The sequence below is a fragment of the Belonocnema kinseyi genome, chromosome 9 (assembly GCF_010883055.1).
Source record: "Belonocnema kinseyi isolate 2016_QV_RU_SX_M_011 chromosome 9, B_treatae_v1, whole genome shotgun sequence".
In the NCBI taxonomy this organism is placed as follows: domain Eukaryota; kingdom Metazoa; phylum Arthropoda; class Insecta; order Hymenoptera; family Cynipidae; genus Belonocnema; species Belonocnema kinseyi.
In genome coordinates, this window is record NC_046665.1 from 82,533,632 (window position 1) to 82,558,757 (window position 25,126).

General features: G+C 28.2%; 1 protein-coding gene across 4 annotated transcripts; it reads right to left on the reverse strand.

Moving 5' to 3' along the window:
• Positions 1-25,126, reverse strand: LOC117179436 (apoptotic chromatin condensation inducer in the nucleus). 4 transcript variants are annotated; one of them, XR_004467922.1, is made up of 10 exons: positions 24,645-24,768; positions 17,185-18,952; positions 13,761-13,839; positions 13,533-13,652; positions 13,229-13,433; positions 9,644-9,852; positions 9,320-9,553; positions 4,146-4,406; positions 882-1,079; positions 1-518 (listed from the first exon to the last, which is right to left on the reverse strand). XR_004467922.1 is itself a non-coding variant. In XM_033371221.1 (9 exons), exons 2-9 carry the CDS (start codon positions 18,948-18,950, stop codon positions 960-962), a joined length of 2,994 nt encoding a protein of 997 aa, XP_033227112.1. In that variant the 5' UTR covers positions 18,951-18,952; positions 24,961-25,126; the 3' UTR covers positions 1-959. The 4 variants fall into 4 exon arrangements, 3 of the variants coding, with proteins under 3 accessions (XP_033227112.1, XP_033227111.1, XP_033227110.1); XM_033371221.1 differs by lacking the exon at positions 24,645-24,768 and adding an exon at positions 24,961-25,126 and having other exon boundaries at positions 1-1,079; XM_033371220.1 differs by having other exon boundaries at positions 1-1,079; positions 13,761-13,836.

Here is a 25,126-nt window from a genome sequence, read left to right on the forward strand (position 1 = left end):
TTTTCGTGGCTTAGGACTTGTTTATTGATTGCAAATTTTACATAGTTCTTTCCCCATAAGTAGGTATGGATATTTACACTTGCCTTTCATGTGCAGTAGAATGTAAATCTGCCCGATGATTATTAATATATTATCGAAAGTAGTTGTTACATTAAATTGATCAGCTTTTTACTGTCTACTAATTTCTATAACTCTTTGCTCACTGCAACGACACTCCACATAACTCATTTTTGGTTCTCGCCATAAACTCAATTTATAAAAAAGACACCTCTATAACGTCTTGATGATACACAGTACAATCATTGATGAGCGCTCTTTCAATATGTAACTTGGAAATCGGTACATGTAATATACGGTACATTTCCAACTTGCGCGAACTTGTTCGAAAAAGAACGAGATTTAAAGATCATTGCAAGGCGCTATCCTCAATCACGATCCTCTGTAGATGATGTCGACTCGTTACCAAAACAAATGTCAGAATTGCATTCGTCCGGTGCCGATTAGTAATTTTCGCTGACCTGTAAGAAGTATAGTTTAATGCTGAAAAGTAGAGGGCATAAACCAAACTAGTATTCTCGACATGCTGAGGGCTTACTTTTTTCAAGTTCAAGAAAGACAAAAAAAAGAACGTAAAACAAAAGAAAAGAAAACGTAGCTAATAAGAGGGGTAAAATGAGAACAAAAAAACAAAAACATTCTGCTTGGAAATTTCAAGTAATCCGTTAAGAGTGCTGAAAACGCAATAAATTAATTTCGTAACTCGTTTCAAAGTGAGAACTTGTAATGACAAAAATTGGGCAAGAATTGATTGACCCGCGTTAGAATTCTTGATGAATTTTAGTGACAACGTCACAATTAACGTTGCAAAAAATCTGTCGTACTCATAAAATCAATCTGCAGAATGAAAAGCTACGTTTCACGCGGATTCCAGGTTTATTGAAAAATAAAAAATAAAATAATTATTTTCTGGGACTGCGTCGGCGTCGACTCTCTCTATTCCTTTCGGCTCGCCTCATCTCTTCCAGTCGGCGCGCATGTTCTGCCATGTGCTGTCTTCGCATCTCTTCCTTCACCACGATCTACAATTCAAGATGAAAATAAATCAAATCAAATGTAGCTGGTAACATTGAGACTACATAAATCAGACTTCACAGCCTAAAATTATCTAGAGAAATGGTAATTATTTTACGAAAAAGAGGAGAATATTAGGAGAATAAAATCTTTTAAGTAGAATCAATGCAGGTGTCATATTGAATTCAATACTATATCAAAATTTAAGAAATTTAAATTAGATTAAAATCCAATTGAAAAATCCTATTTAACGTCCAACAATCAAATTGATGTACACTCCTGTTAAAAAAAATACAAGAATCAAACGACCAAACTTGGACCACAACGAACACACAAAAAAACAAAAAAAAATCCTATTGTAATCTGAACAAATAAAAAAAAACAATTTTTAATTCCTATTGTAATCTGAAAACATTTGAAAAAAATTAATTTTCTGACAAAAATAAAAAAAAGAGGAAAGAAAAATGAGAAAGTAGCCAACCACATCCCCTTCCTTCTCTTTTTCCTTCTTGCGTCTTTTTTATTCTTATTATCATCAAATTACAATAAAATAACATTCAACATAAAAATTAAAAAAAATAAATATTTAAAATTGCATTACCAACGTTATAAATTAAATAGATATTAAATAAACGTATTATAAATTTGGTCGTTGGATTCTTGTTTTTTTTTTTAACAGGAGCTTGCATCAATACTACATTCTCTATATTAAAACAAAATAGTTGAATTTTCAACCAGGAACAAATTTATTAGGGTGGCGATTCGGGGGACAATTTCAAATTCCTGGTCATTTCACGGTCAAGTTTTTCAATTTTTCCGGTCAACTGAAATTTTCATATTCATATTTGGCGCAAAACGCAAACATTTATTTTAAATCATAGCAAAAAATTGAAAATAAATAAATTTTCAAATATAATTATGAATTTTGAACTGGAATGGTGGAATTTTAAACCAAACACATGAACGTTCAACTAAAAAGATGAATATTTAACTGCAATACATGTATACATTTTTAGTACAAAAATTAATTTTCATCTTAACTGAAGAATTGTCAACAAAAACGATGAAACCTCAAATGAAATAATTAAACTTTAAACAGAAAAATGAGTCTTCAATTAAAACAAAAAATAGTATAGTATTTTTAGTTTAAGAGAAAAATTATTTTCAACAAAAAAAAGAAACAAATTGTCAATAAAATAGTTAAATTTTCAGTTAAAAAAATCCTTCTCATCTAAAGAAAAAATAAGTTTTCAATCATTTTGCTCATTTCTCAACCAAAAAAATGAATTTTTAATGAAAAATGATGAATCTTCGATAAAAACAAATAATTTTTAACAAAACAGTTGATTTTTCAACCAAGGAAATTGATTTAAAACCTAAAAGATGAATTTTCAATTAAAATAATGAATAATTAACTGGAATACTTACATTTTTAACAAAGAAGAACAAATTTAATCAAGGGCATTTACTTTCAAAGAAAAAAGTCTTTTCTATAAAAAAGTAGTTTTTTCTTTAAAAACAAAACATGTGAATTTTCAACGAAATAAATGAATTTTTTATTTAAAAAGACAAATTAACATCCAAACGCTGAACTAGATAAGGTTAATATTTCATCCAAAATGGAACAGTTAAATTTTCAGTTGAAAAAATTAACTTTCAATTAGACTGATGAATTTTCAATTAAAATTATGAATCTTCAATGGGAACCGTTGATATTTATATCTATCAAAAAGATGAATTTTCAACCAATGAGATTAATTTTCTTACATAGAGAAGAATTCTTCACAAGTTAAATGAATTAAAAAACAAAATAGTTTACTTCTTAAATAACAAATATTAATTCTCAACAAATAATTGAATTTTTATCAAAAAAACATCAAAATCAAATTTCAAACCAAAATATAATAGTTGAATTTTCCATTAAAAATCTAATTCTCAACAAAAAAATTGGATTTTTAGAAAAATATTAAAATTTTCTACTGGGAAAGTTGCATTTTTTAGTTGAAAAATTATATTATAATTCAGAAACACTGCTCTAAAAACTACTTCAAGTACTTTTTTTTTCTAAAATTTGCTAGAAGGAACTTTTAAATTGTGACGAATTTTGACTTGAAACAGGGATTCTTTAAACTCTTTTCCCGGTCTTTCCTAGTTTCCCGGTCAAGTCGCCACCCTGTTTATACTGAGAGATGAAATTCCGACCATGAAAAATTTAAAACAAAAATTAATTTTAAACCAAATAGTTAAGGTTTCAATTAAATGGTCGATTTTTTAAACCAAAAAAAAAAATCAATTTCAACTAGAAACAGTAGCATTTTCAACCAAGAAATTTGAATTCCCAACGAAAAATGTAGTAGATGATATTTCAACCAAAAAAGATTTAATTTTAAATAAAAAAACAGTTGCAATCAACGAAAAAATACGAATGTTCAACAAAACAGTTAAATTATCGACCAAATGCGATTAATTCTGAACAAAAAATATAATATTAGGTTTTTTAAAGAATTAATAAGAGACAATAACACAACTTGGAAAATTTTCTATCCAAAAAGAGTTAAATTTTTAAACCAAAAAGACGATCTTTTCAGAAAATATCTCAATTTTCAACAAAAAATCATTTGAACCAAGACAGATGAATTTTTAAACAAGAAAGATGAGTTTCCTACCAAAAAAGACTAATTTCCAATTCAAATGGACGAATTTGTAATCCAAAAAGACAAATTTGAAACAAAGAAATTGAATTTTTGATTTGAAAAAAGATGATTTTTTAACAAAGTAGATGGATTTTCAATAAAATAATTATTTTTTAAACTAAATAGTTGAATTTGTAATCAAATAGTTGAAGTTTCAATATTTCAAGCAAAAATATTAATTTTCAATAAAAAAAACAGATGCATTTTAGGAGACCTTTCAATTTCTAACCAGAAAAATTAACTTTTTAACAAAAAATTAATTTTCAACCAACAAGGATGCATTTTGAACAAAAAAATTGAATTTTTAACAGGAAAAGAGGCGAATATGGGTGGGAATGTGAAGTCTGATTAATGAAAAATCTGAAAATTTGTATAATTTACCTGCTCGTTTGTGAGAGGTAACCAGTATATGCAGGGTGTGGCTTTAGTTTTTCTAAAGAGATCGTCCAGCAGCTTCGCAGGAGGAGGATCATCTTCCTTCTTCTTAAATTTGCGAGCTGGTGCTGGCAGATGAACTTCTTTTGGTGGAGTCTGGCTCCTGTGTCTCTTTTTCTTTTCAAATTCCTTTTTATCCCGCTCCTCCTTCACCACGTGCAGTTGGCCATCCTCCTTTCCCAAGTCCCACTCTCGTACGACCATCACCTGCAAAAATGTAATTTCATCATTACTTTCAAGCAAAATGATTGAATTTTTAGTTACAAAATTAATTTTTAACCAAAGAAATGAGTATTCAACTAAAATTAGGAATCTTTAACAGGGATAGTAAAATTGTAAATTAAAAAGTCAATTTTCAACCAGAAAGAATAATCTTTCGATAAAATAATTAAATTTTCAATCAAGCAAACGAATTTTCAAGTAAATTGAAGAATCTTCATCCAAAAAAATTACTTTTTACCAAAACCGTTGAATTTTCTACGAAGTAGAATAATTTTAACCAAAAGAGACGAATTCTGAAAAAATGTACCAGTTGATATTTCATCCAAAACTGATTGCAATTAAAAATTTTTAAACGCAGTTTAAATCAACCAAAAATAATGAATTTTCAACAAAATAATTGAGTCCTCACTCAAAAAGACGAATTTTCGATAAAACTGTTGACTTTTAAAACAAAAAGAATACTTTTAAATAAACTAGTTTAATTTCCAAGCAAAGAATAGAATTTTCGACTATAATTATGCACCTTTAACTAAAAAATTAATTTTTAACAAGAAAAAATGACTTTTTAACAAAATGTTTGAATATTTTATAGAAGTAAATTAATTTTTCACCAAGAATGAGATGAATCTTAAATGCCTGGGATTGCTTATTCAAAAATTGCAAAATTAAGAGAAAATTTTATTTATCATGATTATTTTTATATTTGTTTCTTATTTTGCTTTAAATTGTATTCTAAGCTGCGCTTAATCATGTATCATTTCAATAAATTTATATCAGTACAATTCATAATATGCATAAAAATCGAATAATACTAATTCTTATTTCCTTGTTTTTATCATTTATTTTTATTTTTAATCTTGTTTTTTACGATTAAATAAAAAATACTGTGCATCTGTATAGGGTTTAATACAGGAATACAGGGTCCTATGTAGGATCCTGTGTCCTCTTTCGTCTTTTCTGTCTTTTTTCCAAAAATTTAATTTTTTTATTTTTAATCTTATTTCTTTACAATTAAAAGAAAATCTACTCGTCCAATCTAAAAATGATTAATAATAAATTAATAGATTTTTTCAGGCGAACATTTTTTGTCTGTTAATTTTAGTTTGTACGTTGAGTCATTTTCAAAAAAATTTAATATTTTTATTTTGAATGTTAATTTTTACATCTAAAGCAAAAACTACGTGTCCTATCAAAAATTATAGCTCTTTTTTGGATGAACAAGTTTTGTCTCATTTTTTCCGTAGCTTGTGTCGCTAGTACAAAAAATTTTATTTTTTTATTTTAAATGTTTTTTTTTACGATTAAAAACAAAATTTACGCATCCTATCGAAAAATGATTTATTATAAATTTGTAGGTCTTTCAAGGGCGCGCAACTTTAGCTTATTCGTTTTTTTCGTATCTTGCATAGTTTGACCAAAAAATGGAATTTTTGGATTTTTCATTATTTTTGGTACAATCAAATTTGGAATTTTTAACTAATCGACCAAATTAAAAAAGTTGTTATCATAAGCTTGTAGGGCTTTCAAAAAGCAACATTTTTCTTTTCGTGGCTTTTTTCATATCGTGCGTTGTTTGGCTTAAAATGTTCATTTTATTTTTTTTTATTTTTTATTTTAAAATGCTCTAATTCTGATCATTTTGTTTTTACAAAAAAAAGTCATAGGGATAAATTGTTTGAGTTTCTGAGTACTATGAATAATTGTACATAGAATTTTGAAATCTTGAATAAATGTGGTTTCAAACATTTTTGGTACGATGAAATTTTGAATTTTCAACTTTTTAAGAAAGATCAAAAAGGTGTTTAAACAATCTTGTGGGGCATTGGAAAAGAAACATTTTTCTTCTCTTGACTTTTTTCATATCATGCGTTATTTGACTTAAAATGTTGATTTTCGTGTTTTTTGAAATTTTGTAAATGCTAATACTGTGGTAAATTTTGGTCCTATAAAAAAAGTCATTAGGATAAATTGTTCGTCTGATTGAATGCTATTAATATCCGTATAGACAATTTTTGAATTTAAAAAAAAATGATCTCAAAAATTTTCAAAATACGCTCACTTTTTGAATTTTCGCCCAAAATGGCTAGCTAACGAACTTGACCTTTATTTTAGGACACTAAAAGAGTATACCCAAAGCCAATCCGATCTGTCAATTTTTGTAAAAACTTTGTAATTTAGTGTACACGCCATTTTCAAATCTTCGAAATCCTTGCAATCTTTATGGAATATTCTAAATTAAGCTATTATACTATTTTCTTGAAAACTTAACTAGTTCGTAGAAAATTTACTTTTTGTTTAAAATTTATATTTTGGTGTTGAAGAATGAACTGAAATATTCACTAGATAAAAGTTCAACTTATAAAAAATTGTTTTTTTTTATTATTACAAATTCATCTGTTTTAGTACAAAATTGATCCTTTTTGGATTATAATGCAACTATTTGGTAAAGAGTTGAACTATTTTTTTAAAAATTCATCCTTTTTGGTTCAAGAAATTTAATTTTGGTTGAAAATTTAATTTTTTTCGTAGAAACTTATTTTTTGGATACAAAAATTCAATTTCTGATGTTCCTGAGTTCACTTGAATCTTTTTTGAATGAAAACTCAACTTTTTTGTAATACAAAATTCTTTTGCTTTGAGATAAATTTCATATTTTTTTATAAAAATGCAACTATTTGCTAGAGAATTCAAAAAATTTGTTAAAAAGTCATCCTTTTTATTAAAAGTTCGTCTTCTTGGACTGAAATTGAATTTATTTGGTAGAAATTTTTTTGTTAAAAAATTCAGTTTGATCGTGAAAACTCGAATAAACTCTTTTTCAACAGAAAATTCAACTATTTGTTTGAAAATTTATCTTTTTGATTTAAAACTTCATCTTTTACAGAAAAAATTTCAGTTTTGAATGAAAATGCAACTTTTTGGTTAAAAATCGTTCTTCTTTGCTTGATAACTCAACCAATTTGTTTAAAACATTTCGTTGAATCGCTTTGTTAAGAAATCACATTTTTGTTAAAGATTTATATTTTAAGTTGAAAAGTTATCTCCTTGGTTAAAAGTTTAATTATCTTGTTATAAGTTAACCTTTTTTCATTGAATATTCAACTAGTTTGTTCGAAGTTAAACATTGTGAAATTTTTTGATTGAAGGCTTATGCCTGGTTGAAAGTTTAACTGTTTAGTGGAAAATACTTCTTTTTTGTTTTGTTTAGAATTAATTGTTTGGCAGAAAATGGAAATTTTCCATTTTTTAAGATTTATATTTTTTAGTTAAAAATTTCATGGATTTTTTTGTAAAAAAATTATTTTTTAGTTTGAAATTTCCTTTTTTTGCGTAAAATGCATCAGTTTCGTGGAAAATTAATTTTTTTATTGAACAATCATATTTTTGGTTTGAAAATTGAATTTTTATAAAGAAAATTTATCTTTTGGTTTAAAGGTTCAATAATTTAGATAAACTTTTATTTATTTTTTTAGCGAAAAATCTTTGTCGGAAATTCGTCTTTTTGGTTTTTAAATTCTTTTCTTTTGTGGTACAAATTTAATTTTTTTTTATTAAAATATAAACTATGACACTTTTTTGTTGACAATTTGTCTTTTTAGGTTGAATATTCAATTATTATTTTAAAAATTTAATTATTTTGTTGAAAATTCCAATTTTTCTGTTAAAGAATTATCTTTTAAAGTAGAAAAAACTTTTTTTTTTTGAAATAAATTAACACATTTGAAAATTTTAAAGTATATGAAACACTGTAATTCCTGAATATGTCTGAGCTAGAAAATAATGTATAATCAACCGCTGATATAACCTGAACAATAAAAATATTATTAAAAATCATAAATTCTTAAATTTTCTTAAATTATTGTTAATTCTCATAAATTCTCATAAACTCTAGGTACGATTTTAAAGATAAATTTTAATTTGTGTATAAAATTGTGTTTGCGATTTTTTTGTGGAGTTTGAAGTATTTATTACGAACTTAAAATAAGTGTTCATCGAAAACAAAGTGTTTCATATGGATTTACATCTTAGCATTAAAAAAACATATTTTTTGACAGAAATGTTTTTCTAAACAAAACAAAAAACTATTGTACTATTTATTGTGATTTTTAACCAATTATAAACTCAAATTAACTTATTTCGAAGCAAAAATAAACCCAAAGTAAGTTTTTATTAATTTACCCATGAACTATTTACGATATAAAAAATCCGACCTGAAAGTTAGACTAGAATTTGTATTTCAATTTCAATTGTCTATTACTCATATTCTTTGCATAATGGGGACATTTAATAAGCTTAAACATGTCGTTTAAGCCTATAAAGAATTGAAATTTACATGTCACAGTAAAATAATTGTTGTTTTATAGGAAAACATTTTGTACAAAAATGTTGTTTTTCACTTTATAAGATGAAAATTCGATCTAATACGCTCTAAATTGGATAAAGATGTATTTTTAGTATTCAATAATAGTTATAAACTTCATAAAAGAATCATAAAAACACTTTTATGTGCAAATTAAAATGCACCTTTACAATGCTACCTACTCTTTCTAGTTCCCGTTTTTGGCACCAGATGGCGAAATGGTCGACCACTATTCCCAATAGAAATAAAAAAATGTCTAGAAACCTCTTTATTTATTCTCTAATGTGTAAAAGATCAATTATGTTTTGAATAATAAAAAACTTTTTAGTCGTAAGATTTCTTCTGAACGACATGTTTCTTTCAAAACAGACAAAAAGATTTTGATTACTTTTCGCATTTCAATAAAATCACTGTTTTAAAAGAAAAGAAAAATCTGATTTCAACGTTCTCATGCAAAATTCAATGAGATTTCCGGGTTTTCAAGGTTCAAGAAAAAAAATGCAAGGAAAATTCCAGGTTTTCAAAGTCCAGTTATTACCTTGGTTCCTCCCACTTGATTTTTGTCATCACGTGCCCAGTCGCGTTGCCACGAATCCGACTGCAGATGAGGTTCCGCTTTGCGGGAAACAGGTTGGTCTGTGCATGTGTCTCGGGCCAATTGCATATCCTCCTTCGACGCATACTCCACCTGAAGCTTTTTCGGATTCGAAGTTGGCCACGATATTCCGTGCAACGCCTGCCTCGTCTCGAACGCTTGGTCTTCATTACTATACTGCAATGCGCAAGAGTGTATTGTCAACATTTATTCTGCTTTTGAAATCAGATTTAGTCAAGTTTCATTAATTGCAAGGACAAGACGAACCTCTACGAAACATTTAGACTTGATCCTATCCATCCAGAAACCACCCTCCACAATAGTTCCAGTGCGAGATAAAAGTTCCTTGATCTGAGTCAGAGTGAAGGGCCGCACCAGGTTTTTAATCAAAAGTATACTGGTTCCTTTTGAAGGCGGTGAATTGGGCGCCTTTGTGTGAGGAATGTCTCTAACTACAGATATTTTTCTCCTTGATCCTGAAACAATTAAACGCAAATTACTTTTTGTCCAAGTTCATTTAAAAAGCTATCAGGCGAAAAAAAAAGAAATAAAGGGATATTGACAAAAATAGGGGAATACATATGTTTAAATTTAATTGATGTAGTAAACTTTCATCCAAAAAGATTAATATTAGTAGAAACAAGATTCAGGGTGGCCGTTCTATTCAAAGAAAAAAATTCACATTTTTCTCACAGTTAGCAAACATTTTTCAGCGTTAACGAAATAAAAAAGATTCGAAAGCTAAAAAATGTGTCCATTTGAAGTAATAAAAACTGTGCTGCAAATCATTTAAGTAATTTTAAGCTCGAAAAATTGAAGATCGAGCTAAGATACTTTTTTGTAAAATAAAAACTTCTTAGGGCCAAGTGATGAGTGGGTCACGTGACCAGATTCCTACCTTATGGCCAATTTTTAAATTTTCCAACTTATATTCACACGAAACGCCACATCGAGTTGAAAATTTGGGATACTAAACAAGAAGCACTAAGAATGGTGGGCCTGGTTCCAAATTTGTATAATTATAAAAAAAAATTGTTGTAAATAATTTTTTTTACTTTTTTTATAATTATTAAAGTTTAGAACCACACCAACCTTTCTTAGTGTATCTTATTTATTATTCCAAATTTTCAACTCAATGTGGTGTTTCGTGTAAAAATAAGTTGTTAAATAAGGAAGGTGGTGGTAAGTTTAAACACACTTAAAAATCTTCAAAATTTTATTTCAAAATCTTGAAAAATTCTCATTTTTTAGATTTTTTCAAATTTTAAACTATTTTTGAAATTTTTTTCAGAACTTCTAAACATTTTTGGACTGTTTGCACTTAAACTTACGTATATATAGTGGAGTTTTGTTTATTTAAAATAATTTCAAATTTTACAGTAATTTTGTATCTTTTCAGAACTTCGAAATATTTCTTCAACTTACAACTTTACTTAAAAATTGAAAGTTTTCAAATAGAAAAATTAAAATTGTGACGTTGAAAGTTGATATTTTTTTTAGTTTTGAAAGTTTATTTCCTAATTGCTGATTTTAAATGAACAGTCAAATATTTCTGAATATTAAGCAACTGACCTGTTTCTTAATTAAAAATGGAAAATTTTAGACTTAAACAATATCTGAAATTTAATAAATTTGAATAAAATAATAAATAATAATTAATTAATTAAAATAAGTAAATTAATAAACAATAATTATGAAATATTATTTTAAAATTGAAAACAGTTTATAAAGTTTCAACCGGGCGTTCACATTTGCAAAACTGCTAAGAGTTTCGAATTGAATCGGTTTAAATTTTAACGTTGAAACCTGTAAATTCTTAAATTTTGAACTGATTCCGAATTATTTTGTTAATTTTAAACGCTTTTAATTCTTTAAGTCTTTAAAACGGCATTTTTTAAATAAAAATTTTTTGAATTACGCATTGTAAACTGAATATCATAATTAAAACATGTAACAATTCAACTAATTATCTTTAAAAATGGTTAAAATCAAACTTTAACAGATTTTTGTATAGAAATTTGTGAAATTCCATTTTAAAAAATTAATTAACTGTCATTTTCCGGTTTTCCAGGTCTCATACAAATTCCCAGTCCAGCCGCTACACTCAAGATTTTTTATTTTTACAAAAAAAAAGACGAATTTTCAAACAAAATAACGAATTCTAAACAAAAAATGCAATTTCTACCAAAAGGAAAATTTTCAACAAAACAATTACTTTTATCAAAGTAGTTCAATTTTAACTAAATATCTGAATTTTCAACAAAGAAGTTTAAAATTTTACCCAAAAAGACGAATCTTCAAGAAGAGTTTTCAATCTAAAAATTCGAATGTTTTAGAAAAAAGTTGACTTTTACATCGAAACAGATTGATTTTCGACGAGAGTTTAATTTTTAACCAAATAATTAAATTTTCTAATAAAAAGATGAATTGTCCACCATGAAGCTTAATGTCCTATCAAAAATACGAATTGAAAAAAAAGTTATTAAATTCGAAAATATAAATTTTTAACGAAAACATTATTTTACATTTCTAGATTAAAATGATGAATCGTCAACACAACAAGGTTTAAACTACAAATGAACTACAGTTGAATTCCATAAAAAATAGGAATTTTTAACAAAAAAGTTGAATTTTCCACCAGACAATATCAATTTTTAATTAAGAGTATATTTTTTCTACCAAAAAATGGAAGTTTCATTTTTATTTAAAAAAATTAATTTTGTAATAAACAAAAAAAGATTTTTTAGAAAGAAAGTTTAACTTTCAACCAAAAAAATAAATTTTCAATTAAAATTCTAAAAAAAAAAGAGTTTTACATAAAACCAAACAGTTGAATGTTCAGCCAAAATAATTATTTTTTAACCAAGAAGATCAATTTTATAACTAAAAAGACTTATTTTAAACCAAAGAGTTGAATTTTCAACGAAAAAATATAATTTTTTTACCGAAAATGGAATAGTTTCGTTTTTATTTAGAAAAAAAATGAATTTTCAAACGAACAAAAAATGATTTTTTCTAACAAAACAGTTTAATTTTCCAGTGAAAAATAAATTTGTAACTAAAATGATGAATCCTAAAAAAACGAACTAAAAAGAGTTTACCATAAAAACAAATAGTTGAATTTTAAAATCAAAATAATGATTTTTTAACGAAGAAAAATAATTTTGTACCGAATGACGACTTTTCAATCAAACAGTTGAATTTTCAACTAAAATAAATAATTAAAAAAAAATTTGAACTTTTAACTAAAAGTAGATCAATTTTCAACCAAAAATGAAACGAATTTTAAAATAATTTTTAAACAAATTTCAACTTTTAACTAAAAGATCAATTTTCGACCAAAAATTAAACGAATTTTCAATAAAATAATTACATTATCAACTAAATGGTAGAGTTTTTAACTATACGAGATAGATTTCGATCCATAAATATAATAGCAGAGATAATTTTTGAAAAATCTCCATATTTCGACGACCCACCTAAAAAAATGGCGATATCCATTTTCTCGTCAATGCCTCATTTGTTAATAATTATAAAATATTAGGTTAGGAACGTTATCCTAATGACAGTTAAAGATTTCATGTTCAACGTATTCAATTTTAAAAAAGAAACTCTAAAAAAAAGTTCTTATTTTTTTACTTGAGAATAAATCACAATTTTCGTTTCCCATTCGAAATTTCGGAAAGAAAATACATAAATGAAATTTCTATAAATTTACTGTCCAGCCAAATAAGTTTCGAAATTGTGGGAGTTTTCATTTGTAAGAAAGAGTATAGCAGAGTTTAAGATTGCCCATTTCCTCGATAATTGCTTCCTTATCCTAAATATAGTATTTTCTATTTCGTATTTTACCTATATGATTATCCGCTTTTGAATCTCCCTTCCTAGGACCCTCCATTTTTTGAGCAATTGTTTCTTCCCTGACCGTGTATTCGCCATTACTGTCGCTTGTATGGTGTTTTTTCTCTCGATCTTTGCCACTAATATGCTCATCCTCGTCGTCTTTGGAAAGACGAACTTCTGTGATTGACAGTGGCTTCGCTCCTGGCACTAAAGCCTATTCCACGAAAAAAAACCAATTATTTTCTGTTTTTTTTTTCAACAAATTTCTACTGCATAACTAAGCAAATATAAATATATTCAGATATTTATTTACCTTTAAAGAATCTGTCGAGATAGAAAAGTCCGTGGTTGTGTCTGTGGAAAGAGTTGTTCCCCATCTACGCCTCTTAGGGACTACTCGCTTTTGCTCTGTCTTATCGTCTGTATGATTTTCCTGAAATTTAAAACGCTATTTTTATACTCAATAATTATTTTTTAATTAGTATGAAATTATAAGTCAGTGATTATGATTCAAATTATCATTTTTGAAATAAGAACAAACCTTAGTCTGAATAGAATCTGTGTTGGTACTCAAACTAGTGTCTTCAGTTTTGTGTTCATCTACCGATAATCGAGTACTGCTGAAAAAGTTATTAAAATTATTTTTTAAATCTTACTCAAGTTCCTAGGCTTTCAAGGGACACACAAAGCTTGAAGTCTCCATTGTGACGTCTAAATTAAGACCCCCACCCCCTGCATTTAAGTCCAAATTTGTTCTTCGATTATATTTGATAAATGGCTAAAATAAAACACACAAATTACAAACAATATTTCAACAGCAGGGCGGCGATCTAGAAGACGATTTCAAATTCCCGTTCATTTCCGGTTCAAGAGTTTCAATTTTCCTGTCAATTAAAAGAAACATTTAATTGAAAAGTTAATTTTCATAAAAAACGTAGTTTTAAGAAAATAGTTCAATTTTCAATCTAACTGAATTAATTATCAAGTAAAATGTTAAAGCTTCAACTGGAATAGTTAAATATGCAACAAAAAATTAATTTTTACTAGAAAAGTTAAATTTTTAATCAAAACTTACATAATTAAATTTTCAACTAAAAAAATTAATGTTCAAACAAACAGAAGAATTTTCAACTAAAACTATGGAATATTCAGTTGGAATAATTTGAATTTTCAGTTAAAAAAATTACTTTCAAGTGGAATAATAGTTACATTTTCAGTTTAAAAAACAAAATAATTTTCAACCAAAAAAGAAGAAAATTTGTAACAAAATAATTCAATATTCGGCAAAAATATTCATTTCCATCCAAAGGAAAAACAAACATAAAAAGGCGAATTTTTCACAAAGAACATAAATTTTCAAACAACTAATTTAATTTCTAAATAAATAAGAAAATTCAATAATAAATTATGTTTTAATTAAAGTAAGCTGAGATAATCTAAAAAATTTGCGACTGTAGATAAAATAAAGTAGAAATCAATTTTCTAAATTGACCAAAATTATTAAAATAATGAAAACTTGAACTTTACGGCAATTATAAATGAATTCCCGGGGTTTTAATTAAATTCCTGGCTATTTCCCGCTTTTTTCACGCTTATTAGAATTCCGGGTTTCTCGGTACAGATACCATAATAAATTAAATGTGAAACGCTTTTGAATTAAAGTCAAAATATATTGCATTTTCAACAAAATAGTTGAATTTTCAACCCAAATAGATTAATTTTCTATCAAAAGAGAAGAATTTTCAACGAAAAACTTGAGTTTTCAAACTAAAAAGTCGAATTATTTAGAAAATAGTTTGATTTTAAACCCGAAAACATAAATTTTCAAATAATTAAGGTTTTTAGTCAACCAAATAGTTACAATTTCAATATAAAAATGAATTAATTTTAGAATAAAAAGTTGCATTTCCAACCAAATAGTTGAATTTTGAACAAAACAGATGAATTTTCAACAACAAAATATTACTTTTCTACCATATAAGATGAATTTTCAACCAATATAGTTGGATTTTCAACAAAACAATTAAATTTTGAATAAAATAGATGAAGTTTCAACCAAAGTCTCGAATTTTCACACAAAAAAGATTCGACTTCAAACAAAAACACTTGCATTTTCAACCAAAAAGTTGAATTTTCGGAAGAAAGACGAGTTTTTTTAGAAGACAGTTGAATTATCAACCTAAAAAGGTACAGTTTCAAACAAAAATTGTAATTATAGTAGGTATAAAAAACAATTATACATAGTTGACATTTAAATCAAGAATAACAAATTAATTGATAATCGAGATCAGTTTCATTTGAATAAAAGTCAACTTTTCAAGAAAGTATTTGAATCCTGAACCAAAATAGATTAATTTTTAATAAAACAGTTGCATTTTTAATCAAGAAATATCAAATTTCTACCAAAAAAGATTATTTAAACTAAAAATGTGAATTCCCTAGAAAACAGTTGAATTTTCCACCAAAAACTTAATTTTCAACCAAGCAGATGTATTTTCAACAAAACAGTTACATTTTAACGCCAAAAATGAATTGTCTACAAAACAGTTGAATTTTCAACCAAAATGGAATTAAGATGGATCTTCAAAGAATAAAATTAATTTTTAAGAAAATATTTTAACTTTCGGCGAAGCAGTTAAATTTTAAGTTGAGATAATCAATTAAAAATATAAATTTAAGCAAAATATATCAATTTTCCATCAGACTGTTTAATTTTCAATAAAATAGTTAAATATTCAACCAATAAAATTAATATTTAACAAAGTGTTTAAATTTCAACCTAGCCGTTGAATTTTCACTGAAAAAAGATACATTTTTAACAATGCATTTAAACTTTCAACTAAAGAGATGATTTTTCTACCAGGACTTTGGTGGTTCGAAACCCACCGTAAACTGTACCGAAATTTCGGGATCCGTAGCCAACGAAAAAGTGTCATACTTTATCTTTTAATAGAAAAGAGTGGAATTTATACAATATAAGAAAAGAATTTTAAAACGAAAATTTCTAAATTATTGAACCTTCAAATCAGAAGACAAACTTTTCTTTATAAAAATTAAATTTTCAAACAAAAAATATGACTGTTCAATAAAAAAATTAATTTTCCACGAAACTGATGCATTTTACACAAAAAAAGGAAATTTCAAACTAAAAAATAATCAAAATTTGAATTTTTTTAACAAAAAAATTGAATTTTCAATAAAAAAAGACGAATTTTTTCAACGAAAAAGGATGAATTTTTAACAAAATAGTTCAATTCTCTACCAAATGGTTGCATTTTTATCCAAGAAAGATAAATTTTGTACTAAAACAGATGGATTTGGAATAAAAAACAAATTTTTGTTTTATAAGTGGAACTTTCACCCAGAAAAGATTTCAGTTCATTTTTCAACACCAAAATATAAACTTTAAACAAAAAGTAAATTTTCTACGAAATAGTTAAGTTTTGAAGAAAATAGTGTAATAGCTTAATTACTAAACAAACAGCTGCATTTCCATCAAAGAAAAAGATTTACTTTCTACTAAAGCAGGTAAACTTTAAATTAAAAAAGACAAACTTAAAAAAAATAGTTGAATTTTCAACCGAGAAGTTAACGAAAAAATGCAATGCAAACCGGCTCAGAACTCTAGCCACGACCTAAGAGAAAATTAATTCTCAAACAAAAAATCGAACTTTTAAGAAAATATTTTATTTTTCAACCAAAAACTAGAGTTTTGAATTAAACAGACAAAAAAAAAGACTTCTTTTAAAAAAGAGGGGAAAGACTGTCAAGTTTGCATTAAAATGCTTTAGTTGTAAACTAAAATCACTAAGTTCCAATTGTTCAGACATTTCAAAAGGTCATTATTCATATACGTCACAAAATCTGCCCCTTCCCCTCCCGAGTCTGACGTATTTTTTAATGACCCCCCCCCCCCAAAGATTAGATAACCTAATCGAAAAATTATCTAGTCTCGAAATACTTACAATGTCCTCTTTAAGTTGATTTTTGCGGGTTTTTGACTAGACGTCGATGCATTTGAAAGACTGGCAATTGATTTATTACCACTCGTGCTATCTACGATCTTCGTGTCTTCCTTTTCAACATCCTCAACTTCATTAGCTGTTTGCCGACTATTTAACACAGGTGAATTCTCTCTCGGTTCCAGGGACTTGGAGCGACTTCTATCCTTAAGATATTCCTTCTCTCTCGGCACCTCTGCCTCTGGAGTTGCAGACTGCTTCGACTCCCTTCCGGTGGAAGGATCGTCCTCCGAATCTGGAGTATCAGAATTTGAAGACTCTCGATATTTGCTACGATGCTTCCTACGAGTAGAACGGGAAGACGCTCTCAGACTTGATCGGACTTTGGCTCGACTCTCGCCATTGGAATTCGAGTCTGAATGATCATTCTTGTTACCGACCCGTTCATCATCACTGCTTGAATCTTTGCGATCATCCCTTTGAGGCGTGTCTTCACCTTTCTGTGGTGTGTCTCGGCTATTTTCATGCGTATCTTCTTCTCTTGCAGGAACCTGTTCTTTCTTTTTCCGCGGTACTTCAGGAGATTCCTCCGCCACTTGAGAAGATTTTCGTTTCTCAAGATCCTCTCCATCCTGGGAAGACTCTTCTCCTTTCTGTGGACTGTCTGCTTTGGACAACACAAGTCCCTCTGATGAAACTTGCTCCTCTGTTACAGGAATTCCATCTCGAGAAGCTTGCTCCTCTATTTCGGGAACATACTCTTGACAATCTTGTCCCTCGACTTGTTGGATCTTTTTATCCCCTTGCGGAACTTTCTTCTCAATTACTGAACAGTCCCCTTTCCTTTCCAAATCTTCCTTTCGTTTGGGAGTTCCCTGATCCTCTTCGGGGTATTGCTCCCCTTCCTCCCCTCGTCCAGGAACTTGCTCATCCTTCTCGGTGAATGTCGCGTCCGATGTGTTCTGTTGGTATTCCTGGCTGTAGGCCTCGTTGCCCTGTTCCGTCATTATCTCCTGCAATCTTGAGACTGCCTGGGCGGCTTGATCTCCATAGGAGATGAGATCTGCAGATGTGTCAATTGGATTGGACTTGATATCGTTACTTTGGTTGGAACAACTTGCCTCATTCGAATCGCCTTGCAGATCTATGTTTGGTTTAGCGTCAGACAAGTTGGCTGAAGTGGATTCGGGCAGGGTCTCCTTGTAATCACTTACCTCTTCGTTGGAGTCCTGACCTGGGGGTATTGAGGAGGTATCGTCAGGTCGCATGCCGCCAGGCTCTACTCGAGGAGAGCCTAGTCGCTCGTCGTTAGAGTCAACCTCCTCGACAACTCCCTCGCCACTTCCCTGCCACTTGTGTGATCTTTTCCTACTCGTCGAATTGTCTGATGTTTCTGACATATTGCGCTGTCTGCACAGTTTCAGTTTCTGTATTTCGCCGGGGGACGCATCAGCTCGTGCCACTTTCCATACGGATCCATTGTCCTCGGTCTCGGGTGATGCATCCTTATCCACGACACCTTCAGTCAATACGACTGTTTCATCCTTTTCAGGAATTGGCTTTAATTCCTTTGTCTGAAGACGAGTCGATTCTTTGCTGCTCTCTCGAGAGAGAGAGGCGTCGGATGTAGCATCTTCTTGTGAGTCATCTCTCTCGGGAGATGACGATGTTGATCTTTTACCACGTCGGCGTGATGATTTTCTCGTCGGCTTGTCTACTTTCTTCTCCGGTGAACCTTTTGGTTTGTTTCTCTCGCTTTTGCGCCTCATATCTGTATAAAAAACATAATATATTTAACCATTTTTTTCCAAATTAAATTAAAAATGTATTCTTTTATGATAATGGCTTTCAACATTTAATTTTGCTAAAAAAAATTGCCACTAAGGTAAACCGACTATTACTGGAAAATCATAAAAAGTATGTCTAACACTGCAACAATAATAAATATCTTTGAGTATCTTTTATATTCTAACATAAAGCATAAAAGTAAATTTTTTATAGCATTTGTCAAGTTCTTATGAATCTATTATCACTATTTATGTTTTACTTCAAAACTTTCCGCGTAACTTGTATAGCCTTATTTTAATGAAATTTTCTACACTAATAGAAAAAGTAATGTTTTTGCACATTTTTAATACGTATGGGAATAAAATTAATTTTTTTGCGTTTTTATTAAATAACTTATGAATATTTATATGTTCCATATTTGGACAAATTTTTGACGTGAGTTGCACAATTGTGTTTCCAATTACTGAGACAGCCACTTTCGCCATGTTATTAATTAAATTTAGCAGTATTGTGTTAGCAACAAATAAAAAATATTGTTTATAATCTCCACACTTGCCGTTAATTCATTCTGAAAAAGTTGTTTCAAGTACTTTATCTGAAATAGGCAGAACAAGGCACTTTATCTGCCTGCGGGACGGCAGTAAAATATCACTTTATTGTACTGCGACGATCGGCACGTAAAGTGACAGCATGGAGGAAGAAGTGAATGAAAAGTGTGAGAAAAGTGAAAGAAAAGAGCGAGAAGAATTCATTTAAAACCTAAGTTTAACTAAGAAGAGAATTTTGTACTTCTAACGTCACCCCATGCTTGTGCGTATACGGTACAATCAAGCGCAATTTTACAGAAAAAGGGCGCTTATTCTGCCTATTTCAGATCAAGTATCGCATGCACCACGGCAGTAAAGTTGCTTTATACTCGGACGTTAAATTCTGCATCCTCGTATAAAGTTCAACTTGACTGCGTACGTACATAATCTACTATTATTGCAACCTGCAATTCTAACGTTAAATTATGACTGTTTATTTAATAGTGATCAATTTAATTTTTCAACAAAAAAATTAGTACGTATACATTCAAATTTAATATTAAATATTATAAATATGAATAGGGTAATATTATCAATTTACTTAAAAGTTCAACTGTTTGTTTGTAAATTAACTTTTCTGTTGAAAATTTAAATTTTCGAATTAAAAATATTTTATAGCAATTTCGTCTTTTCAGCATAAAATTTCATTCTTTTTTGTAGAAAAAGCTACTATTATGTTTGATTTAGAATTCGTCTTAAAAAAAATGAATACATAAATTGGAAAAGGTGTTTAAACAATTTCAATATTTTTTGGTTAATAAATGTATTATTTGGTTGAAAAGGTTGAAATTTTAATTATTTTTTTGAAAATTAGAAAGTTTTAACTTTATTTAGAATATGTGAAATAAACAGATTTTTAGAAGCAAAATGTTAACACGTTGGTATGCATTTGATTAAAAAAACAATTTCTTATGATTTATCATAATATATTCTTGTTTTTTAATGTATTCTATAATTTTACCATTTAATTTGGTAAGCCTCATTGAATTTTCCTTTCCCCAATATTGGCTTTTTTTGTCCTAATTAAGGATACATCCCAAAATTCTTGTCCCACTAATGGGCAATCTGACTAGCTTCAAAAATATCCATTAATATCAATTAACTATAAAATTAATAAGTTGCCAAGGATATCCCAGAATATTTTAATAATATTGAATATATCCATATATTATCTTATATCTTATCCATTATTATCCCAATTTTATATGCCAAGGATGTTCTCAAGATATCCTAATTCTATAATTTGATATATTTCTAGAAATTCAGATATATTGACTGCCAATTCAATGTATATCCAATTGCAACTCAATAAAATAACTCATCACTTAACAATATTAGATATTTTTCCGAAGATATTGTTCAAAGTATAACACAAGCCTTACAGTTCCTATGGGTTAAAATATAAGGTCCAAAAGGTCCTCCCTACAGTAGATAAGGAAAAAATTAACAGCATTTAACAGAATTAGTTTCCAAAAATAAAAAAAAGATTTTCGCTTTCTAATAAAGCTTACATATTGCATTGAATATTCTTATAGAAAAAGATATCACGAAATTAGACTACTATTGCTTCTGGGCATAACAGAATACTCAGTTCTCGATAATTATAATTTAGCATTAGTATACTTAAATCACAGTGAGTTTATTGAGTAAATCATAGTAGAAACTATAATTATTTTACAAAAATCATAGAAGCTCAAATTTTTGACATTTTTTTTATCTGTACATTCCGTGAGATTGGTGCGAGATGTTTAATCTTCAGAACATTCAACTTGACTTGTGATGACCGAAAAGTGCAAAATTTTTACATACGGTAATCCTAAAAATAAGATCTTTTCCAAGTGAATCCTAAACACAACTAAAATTTTTTATTTTATCAAAAAAAATCAAAATATCACAAATCAAAATAAGCAAACACAACCTTCAACTTGAAGCAGCTGAGTGATATTTGCAGAACTGCCAATTTTATAAGCAAAATTTTTTGACTATCTACTGTTGGTTATCTACTGTTGGAAAATATAATGTTAAATAAAAAGTCCTCAAATATTTATAAATAATAAAGAAAGAACACTTGTTATCAATAAATATTGTTCATTAAACTTCAAACTTTGATTCTAATGTATAAACATGCCACATAAAGGTTTCATTTACGTAAAAAGTATGAATAATAAAGAAGCAAAATTTTTTTTATGTGGACAAATAATTTACTGCTCTCACACATTAATTAATTATAACGTTTCAATAAGACGTTGTCAGAAAGTATAGTATGCTTACTGAAACGCTATGCTAAAAAAATTATATTTTTTGCTAGTTTTATAGTTAATTAAGATTATCTACTGCAAATTCAAGTGTATCAAAAAAATTTCAAAGAATTCATGGTAAATTAGTAAGACTCTATGGTGAATTTCAGAAAATAATTTCAAATCTCTTGAAATCATTGAAAACCTATTAATATATAATTGAAAAAGAATTCAAATAAATTGAAAATAATTTTCAAAATAGAAAAAAACTTTTCAAACATCCATTGAATTGAGTAGGATTGAGTGAATTTAGAAGAATTCAAACAAATTCACGAAAATGAATACAAGTTCATGGCGAATTCCAAATAAATTGCAAAAAATATTTAAAATCTCTCCAAAGTCTTTGAAATTCCTTTAAACTATTGAAATAAATAAAAAATGCCAGGGAATCTTTTAATATGTCCTCAAATATTCCAAATCCTTAAACACCTTTTTAAATACTTAAATATTTTTGAAAGCTCTTGAAAATGTCAAGGAATTAAAAAAATACCTTATAATATTTCAAATCCTTTAATCATGTTATCAATTGAATCGCATTTTTTTAATTCCGAAGAATTTAAATGAAAAAAATAAATGAAAAAATAAAAATTGAGGATAAATAAGAACTCAGGGCGAATTACAAGAACCGACTTTAAAACCCCCAAAATTTTGAAACTCTACGAAATACCTTACTTCTCTTGAATATATATTTTTTAATCCAGTAAAATATTATTCATCCCGAAAATAATAACATTCCGTAAAATCTTTCAAAATCTCTTAAAAACTTATAGGTCCTGTGAAATCGTTCCATATCTTCCGAAATCCTAGGAAATAATTAACCCTAAAATATCCTAAACCCTTTTGAAATCCCTTCCAATTATTGACATAAATTAAAAATTACGTATAATCTTTTAAGATTTCCTAAAATATTTCAAATCCTACGAAATACCTCAATTCTCTTGAATAAATTCTATGAAATCCACTAAAATATTATAAAATTCCGTTAAATTCTACGATATTTCCTGAAATCATGAGAAAAGTATGAAAATAAATTAAGAGCTTTAAAATACCCTAAAATCATTGAGATCCTCGGAAACCTGATTAAATCCTGTGAAATATTTTAAAATATCTTAAAACGTTATAGGTCCTATCAAAAATCGTTCCACCTTTTCCGAAATTCTATAAAATACATCAACTTAAAATATTTCAAACGCTTTAAAATTCTTTTAAAATTCCCTAAAATATTTCAAATTAAAAAGTCCAATGATAGTAAAGTCCCATTTAAAGTCACTTTGAGGTCAATTCCATCATGGCTGCCAGTGTGTGCAAAAACTATCGTGCAATAAGTGTCGCTTTAACAAAAGTAAACAATTTCTCAAATTTTGAAACCGGATTATAATCTATTCTCATTTATATTATGTAAACCAATGCAATACATATTAAATTGCTTGATTTTTTGTCTTAAAAACTTATTTTTCGTCTATACTCATAGTGAAAAGTGCGAACTCCAAACGGCGCAATTTAGTAATTATAGATACTATAACAGCCAGCTTTTAAATTTACAGAAAGTGGTTAATTTTGTATTGCAAGTGGACTGTTATTGGTAGTGAAAATCACTTGCCGTAATAATAATTTAGAACTGCCTTGGCATAGAATTTGAAAGAAACATAATATTCGAGATTTGTATAAAGCCGATTTCTGTCAAACGGAAGTTTGTGAATTTTTAAATTTCCAGACATTCTACATGTTTTAATTAATATCCATTCCAGAAATATTTTATAACATTGCCAGAATTGAGATTTAAATAATTTTATACCAGTTTTTTTATATTCTAGAGAAAATATTTGTGAAGTTATGAAATTTTTATCACATAACAATACGAATACGTTTTATCGGATAAAATAGTTCAAGGTCCTACATTTAAATATAAATAAATAAAATTGAGCCACGTGGTCAGAACTATCTTGTGTTTACATAAATCCAATTTAAGGGCATATGTGATACTTACCCAATGAGTCAAATCAGTTTCCTCAGGTTTTTTGTCTACAATAAGAAAAATTTTTGTTGAAACTTTGGGAATTAATGAAAAAAACACATAAAAACAGATGTCTGGGCGCTCCCTTTTCTTATTAAAAAAAATAATTCCTGTTTTACTACACAACATTATTGTGGATAAAGCCCTGGAGAAAATGATGTGGCCCATACAAGAAGTATCAAATGCCCTTAAAACTATTTACAGCACAATAATATTTTAATCGCTGTTTTTAATCTAAGCAAACACGTATAAATAAACTGGCTCAATTTCGATTTTCTTTAGTAAATAATAACTTTTCAGCTTTAGTAAACAATCAATATTTATATAACCTTCTTAGGCAATGTTATCAAGATTAACATAATAGTGTCGGTTTTCAAATTGGAATATGGGACTAGAATTTGTAGGTCATTACATCAATACCAAACTAGTACAAAAAAAGAACTAGTTGATGTGTGACTAAGCCTAAAGAAGAGCTGAAATTCAATTTCTTACTGAAATTCGTTACAGCGCGCACACCTAGATAAATTAATATCCTAGGAATGAACATTTCGCTTATCATTAAAGGCAAATCGTCTATTTTTTATTTTAATAATTAAGAAAAAAGCACATAACCTAAATCAAAGCTGATGACATCCCGGTCGTCTACATCAATTAACGGAATGCATTACCATAAAACTTATGTCTAAACATTGTTTAAAAAAAATGCATAATCATAACGAAATAAACTTCAGTAGAAAACCCTCCTATTGTAAATAAACAGATATTAAACTTTCTCACTGTCCATTCATTAAAATCGGTAGCAATTGTAGGCTATCACCAAATATTTTCCGGCATCGTGTAAACATCGACTGCGGAGTGAACATGAATTTAGGCTCCAAACAAGCATCAACAAACAAATGAGAGCAAAACTTAAACCCGAATGAAAAACTGTATTTCAACATATCTGATACGTCGCGTCGACTTTTACAGGCAAATGATAATAATATTTTTCACGGATGCAGAAGATAGATTTTTTTAACTGAAGCGTTGTGGCCGATATTTGGTCGTTCACGGAAGCGCGCCCAAACGTCAAAGAAAACTGAATGTTACTTACTTGAAAGTATGCACCGTCGTTAAACAATGGTTCTATCGAGGTTTACGCTTCTGCAGGCTTCACGACTTTTAAAAACTGACATAAAATATAAGCACCCACAACGATGCCCGCTGTAATAATAATTTTATCGAACAAGCTCTCTCCCACACGATAATGAATGATCTCA